The sequence below is a fragment of the Haliotis cracherodii genome, unplaced genomic scaffold (genome assembly GCF_022045235.1).
Source record: "Haliotis cracherodii isolate W230 unplaced genomic scaffold, xgHalCrac1.p SCAF_12, whole genome shotgun sequence".
Lineage (NCBI taxonomy): Eukaryota > Metazoa > Mollusca > Gastropoda > Lepetellida > Haliotidae > Haliotis > Haliotis cracherodii.
In genome coordinates, this window is record NW_027266267.1 from 23,727,012 (window position 1) to 23,733,280 (window position 6,269).

The 6,269-nt window shown below is 41.0% G+C and overlaps 1 protein-coding gene across 1 annotated transcript; it reads left to right on the forward strand.

Moving 5' to 3' along the window:
- Positions 1 to 971, forward strand: LOC139457206 (uncharacterized). The gene is made up of 2 exons (XM_071238623.1): positions 1 to 525; positions 834 to 971. The coding sequence occupies exons 1-2, from the start codon at positions 1 to 3 to the stop codon at positions 969 to 971; spliced, it is 663 nt and encodes a 220-aa protein (XP_071094724.1).
- The last annotated feature ends 5,298 nt before the right edge of the window (positions 972 to 6,269 follow it).

Here is a 6,269-nt window from a genome sequence, read left to right on the forward strand (position 1 = left end):
ATGAGTCGCAGATTTACTCTCCACTCAGAAGAAAGCAATATTTCAGAAGAAGTGGATAGCTTCAACCTTGCTGTTATTGGAGATAGCAGTGTAGGAAAGTTAACCTTAATCTGCAGACTCATCAAACACTGGACAGAACGGAGCAGGAACTCCCACAACGAAAGTAAGAAACGTGGTAACGCTCGAGTTGATCTTGGAATCAAAGGGCGAAGTCTGACAGTCGATATTGTGGACACATCCACAACGAAGAGCTGCACCTTCCCGCAGGGACTCCCCTCCATTGATGTATACGTGTTGGTGTACTCGCTGGTGTGTGATGACTCCTTTGAGTCTGTGGTAGCAGCCAGGGAGCAGATCCTCCAGCAAGAGGGACCTTCAGTCCCAATAGTGTTCGTGGCCAACAAGACAGACATCGCTGGCTCTGTAGATAAGACCGAGAGAATGTCCCGAGATCTGAACATAAACTGTGAATGGGAACATGGACACGTGGAGATCTCGGCTGAGAAGGACCTTAGTGTCATACAGGTACTGGAACAGATTATGAAGCGACATCATAAACATGTTTCTGTAACTGATGAAAAAAAGACCCACTCAAGGCTTTCTAAAAAGTTGCGATCAATCAGAAATTTATTTTTAAGGAATAGACGACGCTAAAGTGGCATTTCTATTGAGGGACTTTCAGTGTCCAAAGTAACACATTAACTGAAATTGTATGCATAATATATATTCATGTCTTTTAACAATATGTCATACTCATAGTCACATAATACCAATAAATCATTGAATATTTAAATCTGAATTTGTTTTTTAAAAGGATGTTTGATTTGTTCAAGAAGGGTACCATGTACGATGACACGCTTGAAGTCAAATCACAGAATCTGACCAGTATTTTCAGTCTGTGTAATCCAGAGGGACTGTCGTGTCACGAGTTCATGAGTATTGGTGCAAATTGTATGGTCGATGTGGGCTAGTAACACTTAGACAGTTGATGTCAACAAGGCTATATAACTGCTTGCAATGGCATAAAAAAAGTTCTTTCAGGAAATGATTCCAGTTTAAAAATGAGTGATACTGGTTTAATGACATATTTCTCATATGACAACGTACCTATCTTTGAACCACTCATCATGAGAATAACGTCCAAAATGTTTCCTCAAAATGTGTTTACTACATGCATGCCTAAAGGAGTGTCTGTTCGTAGTACATTACATTGAAACCTATAATGGGTGTATTTGTAAGTGGCCTTGTCAATAGTTGAAATCAGTACAATAAAAATGAACACACGCGTCGTCTTGTAGTATCAGTTCCATCAGGGTTGAAATGCAACCTGCTATCTGAGAGTATATTGGCCTAACATTTTAATTGGAATGTATGTGTGTTTGATGTTTGATGCCACACAGCACTACTCCTGCCATACGATGGGGTTCTGAAAAGGCAGTCGAAAATACCAGTGCTAGTATCTCGTGCATCAGTTAGTCTCACTGGAAAAGGCTTGTCTGAAAGGAATAGGACAGAGTTTTAGTCTAATCTTTCGTGTCCGTCACGCCTTGCCGGAGACTTGTAAAACGTTAGGTGCCGTTTACCACGGTCGAACCCTTGAGCCACTTTCGGTTATTTGAAGTGTGAAGTCAATCAGTTTTATTCAGTACTTAAAAGGCCACAGGCCTACAGTACAATGCGTATTTACATGTAGGTGACGTGGTTGTTAACTAACAATTGTGTGATCCAATAAATGTGTAATCTCCACGTCCTGAGTCTGATCCACATCTCCCATTCACGTTGAAAATTGAACACTATTCTAGTAAAGATCTACCAAAGGCATTAATGTTCTTATCCACAGAGTAGCTTGTTTCTTTAAAATAATCTAGTATAAAGTCGTAACTCGACTGGCAAAGCTCTTCTGTTTGTTCAACTAATACATCTTCAATGAAGTCAGCCTTTGTTCCTGTGTGGGCATTAAAGTCTCCGCCACAGAGAATATACATGTCATTTTCAGATGTTAAAATATTATACAGATTCTCGTGAAATATATCGATTCCATTTTTACAATCTGCTGACATCTTAGTGTACCATGTGGAACCTTCTTGATGGATGTAAGCACATGCATATAGGAAATTGTGATCCAAACCAAACATAGACTTGTCAAATACAAAGAAAATAGGATTGTATGTTATCTTAATAGAGATGAGATACTTATAAAAGATCTTTTTAATCAAAATTGTAATTCCACCAGAGAGTCTTCCATGGTCTGCTAATTTGTCTGCACTTTTATACACATACTCATGTTCATATTCAGTAAATATATCTGATAAATCCTGGTCAGTGACCCAAGTTTCTGTGAGGCCAATTATATCATACTGATGTAGGCATGAAATAACGTCATTGTCCATTAACCTCTATACAAGTCGTGAAACGTTCTAAAAAATGAAACTAACAGTGGCTGTGTCATCACAGTCCTGATTACTTTCACTGTCACTGTGAAGTGTCGTAAAATTTACCTAGACACCACCTTTGTCCTGGCCACACACCTATTCAGTCTGTCCACTACTCGAGCTAGCCGGTCGTGAGTGTGATCTCAGTTGTCTCCTGGTACCTCGGGAGGATTTCCGGGGCACTCGCTGCTGACTGGGTGCTGAGTTATCAGCTCTATCCTCCTCCTTCTCCTCTGGCAAGGCGCCGCGATTCGCTGTACAGAGTTGCGACCCTTGGGCACGCCAGAAACCTATGATTCGAATCCTGGTTTGCCTCAATTATGTTTCTAGGTTTGTCAGCACCATACCCGTGCTCGTGGGTTTCACCGTAGTGATAAACGTCTGAGACCTGCATCACTTCGGGCTTTCCTCCCACATTAAGCTGACATGCCGTGTTATAACTGGAATACTGTTGAAAGCGGCGTTAAACCCAACTCACTCACTCACTTACTCCTCTTGCACTCATTTGTTTCCCTTACAGTAAAATCTGAAATTTGGTCTTTCAGTTCTAAGTCTACTTAACTCAATACGCTGAAGGCACTCGTGAAGAGCAACCTCCTCGTGGTGAGTGCTGGGTAGCGCTGATATCTCTTCCCCCGTGTGGAACCGGGGCAGAATGTTTCCACAGCACCCCATTGCTGGTCGTAAAAGGCGACCGAATTGGGCAACCTGTTTGCCGTGGGTTGCGCCCCTGTGTCGGTGGAGGAAGGGATTCTGGTGGTTGAGGGCACTGGAGCCAGGAACAGTGTTCCTTTTGCCCAACATACCACTTTGACCCTGACTTCACCTAGACGGGTGGTAGAATAAGCCCGATTCTATCAGTCGGCTGGTCACGCCATGCCCTGTGCATGGAATAATTGATAATTTAGATGTATCTTATCTTACAGTTTTGATCAAAATATATGATGACCTTGATTGTGTAAAATACAATTTTGCCTAGAGTCCTATGCCAGAAGGCTGTGGCTCATGGGCCAATCTGGTGATACGGACCGCTGAATTCTGTGTTTTGATAGGAAAATGACATGGGCCGAACCAGTCTGACATTCTTCCTTTTATTAACGACAGCTATTTATGTTTTTATTTCTGGAGTATAACACCCCTGTAGCCCTAGTGTTGCAGCCTTGTTTGCACTGTGGCACCGTCCTTGTTGACACTCCATGGTGGACGAAATTTCTTTCTCTCATTATGGATACCCCACAAGACATGTTGACGTAGATACTATTTCATCTTCTGATGATGAATCTTCTCCAACCAACTTGACTCGTGGCCAAGATTTCTAGTTGTAGAAGGCATTGATGGTGTGCCTCTCAAGATCAACCCTTATGTAGTTTCAAAGGCAGTTCAAGGAATTTCTGGTGACGTTAAAAACGTCACTCGTCTCTGGTGTGGTTCTCTCTTGATAGAATGTTCCAAGAGACAACAATCCATTAATTTGTTAAATGCTCATCATTTTGCCAATACCGCAATTACAGTATCTATTCATAAATCTTTAAATTCCTGCAGGGGCATTGTCCGCGACCGAGCAAAATCCCTAACACCTATTTATTTACATTTGCTCTTTCTAAGCTCCCAACCTCAATCAAAGCTGGTTATTTTAACATCGGCGTGGATGTGTATATACCACATCAACTGCGATGTTTCAAGTGCCAACAGTTTGGCCATGGCGACAATTCCTGTATTGGCTCTGCAGTCTGCTCCCGTTGCAGTAAGAATCATGACAGCTCTGATTGCACAGGTGACATCAGATGTGCGAACTGCAACGGTGAGCATATGTCCTCCCCAAAACAGTGTCCAGTCTTTGAAAGAGAAACCAAAATTATAAAGATCAAAATTTAATACACAAACAATATTTCCTTTTCTGATGCAAAATAATTGGTAAAGGAACAACCTCAAAACAGTTCACGATCCAAATCTTACTCTGCCATAGTCTCCTCTCCTAAGCAAACTGTTGATCATGCTTGTCAGACAGCTATTTCCTGGGTCTCGGATAAACAGACAATGTTATATTCCACAACCGAGGAATTAACGTCATCATCTGAAACACAGACTGATATGCAATTAACCCCTCCCTCTCTGGAGCCTGAGCCTGAACCACAGCCTAAGCCTGAGACTGAGCTTGAACCTCATCTGTTAACAAGGAAAGAGAGAAATCAAATGCGTAAAAAGGAATTAAGGACCCTGAAACATCTGAAGGCGCCTTCAACAATCCCTGTCGAGGTTCACAACACCTTTGAACCTCTCGATATGGAAGTGTCTCCATCGTTGTCGTTACAGCGTAAGGGACCTTCACCCCGTTCACGTTCTCCAAATGAGCCCTGATGAGTTGCTCTCAACATTTAATACAATGGAATTGCAGGGGCCTTCGTAAGAATTTTAATGAAATACAAGTACTAGTTCAAGGTTTTAAGCCGTCAGCTATATGTCTCCAAGAGACATATCTTAAACATACGGATTCATTTGATCTGAGGCAGTATAATTGTCTTCATTTTTTTTCTCCTCCGGTTGACAAAGCCACTGGAGGCTCTACTATTTTGGTCAGGCAGGACATCATAATGCTGTTCCTTTAAATATTATCTTCAAGCTGTTGCTATCCGCCTTACCTTGCACATTGCGTTTACTTTGTGCTCTTTGTATGTTCCACCTTCATCTGCACTTCGACTGTCTGATCTTCAGCATTTATATGATCAGCTCCCAAAGCCGTGCATCATCATGGACGATTTAAAAGGGCACAACCCTCTATGGGGAAGTATGACTACAAACAATAAGGGGAAAGTTATTGAGGATTTTCTCTCTGATAATAATTTATGTTTATTCAATGACGATTCCAGCACCTGTTTACATCTGCCACAGGAATTTACTCTGCACTCGATCTGTCCCTCACTGATTCACAAAGGAAGTGTAAGGAAGAAAGTGGAAAAATATTTCCGTAAACATCCTACAGTACATAACTTGAATACTGTTAAAATTACTAGTGCCAAGGCACGACGTGCTTATAAACATGATAAGCATCAATCTTAGAGGAATTATGCCTCCAGAATTAATTCACGGACACCCATGTCCAAGGAGTGGAACATGGTTAAAAAAATAAAAGGTAAAAGGTTCTAACTCGTCTGTACACCATCTTAAAGACGGAGACAAATCAATAACTGATAAATCTGCCAATGTAAATAAACTTGGCGAAACTCTTGCCAAAAATTCTTCATCATCAAATTATGTTCCCGAGTTTCAGAGATATCAGAAACAACAGGAAAAGAAAAAAGTTACTTTCGATTCAAATAATGGTGAAGACTACAATGAAGTATTTTCATTGCATGAGCTACATACTGCTCTTGAGCAAGCTCATGATACTGCTGCAGGGGATGATAATATCCATTATCAGTTACTCAAGCATTTGCCTGAATCATGTCTTGAGACGCTTTTAGATATATTTGACCACATATAGACATCAGGGAATTTTCCTGCTTCATGGCATAATGCCCTTGTGGTAACAATACCAAAACCTGGCCGGGAACATGTAGATCCCTCAAATTACCGTCCTATATCGTTAACCAGTTGTGTTTGCAAAACCATGGAATGAATAGTAAATAATAGATTAGTCTGGTATTTGGAAACCAACAATCTTCTCACAAATATTCAATGTGGTTTCCGAAAAAATCGAAGAACTATCGACCATTAGGTACGATTGGAATCTTTGGTTAAAAATGCTATTGTAAAAAAGCAACACATAGTATCAATTTTCTTTGACCTTGAGAAAGCATACGATACTACCTGGAAGCATGGCATTTTAAAGGATTTACA

Excerpts from the sequence above, each read along its gene's own strand:
- LOC139457206 (XM_071238623.1), top strand. The coding sequence starts at position 1 with ATGAGTCGCAGATTTACTCTCCACTCAGAAGAAAGCAATATTTCAGAA. Across the intron at positions 526-833 it reads AGGACCTTAGTGTCATACAG|AAGGGTACCATGTACGATGA; the intron begins GTACTGGAACAG and ends GATTTGTTCAAG.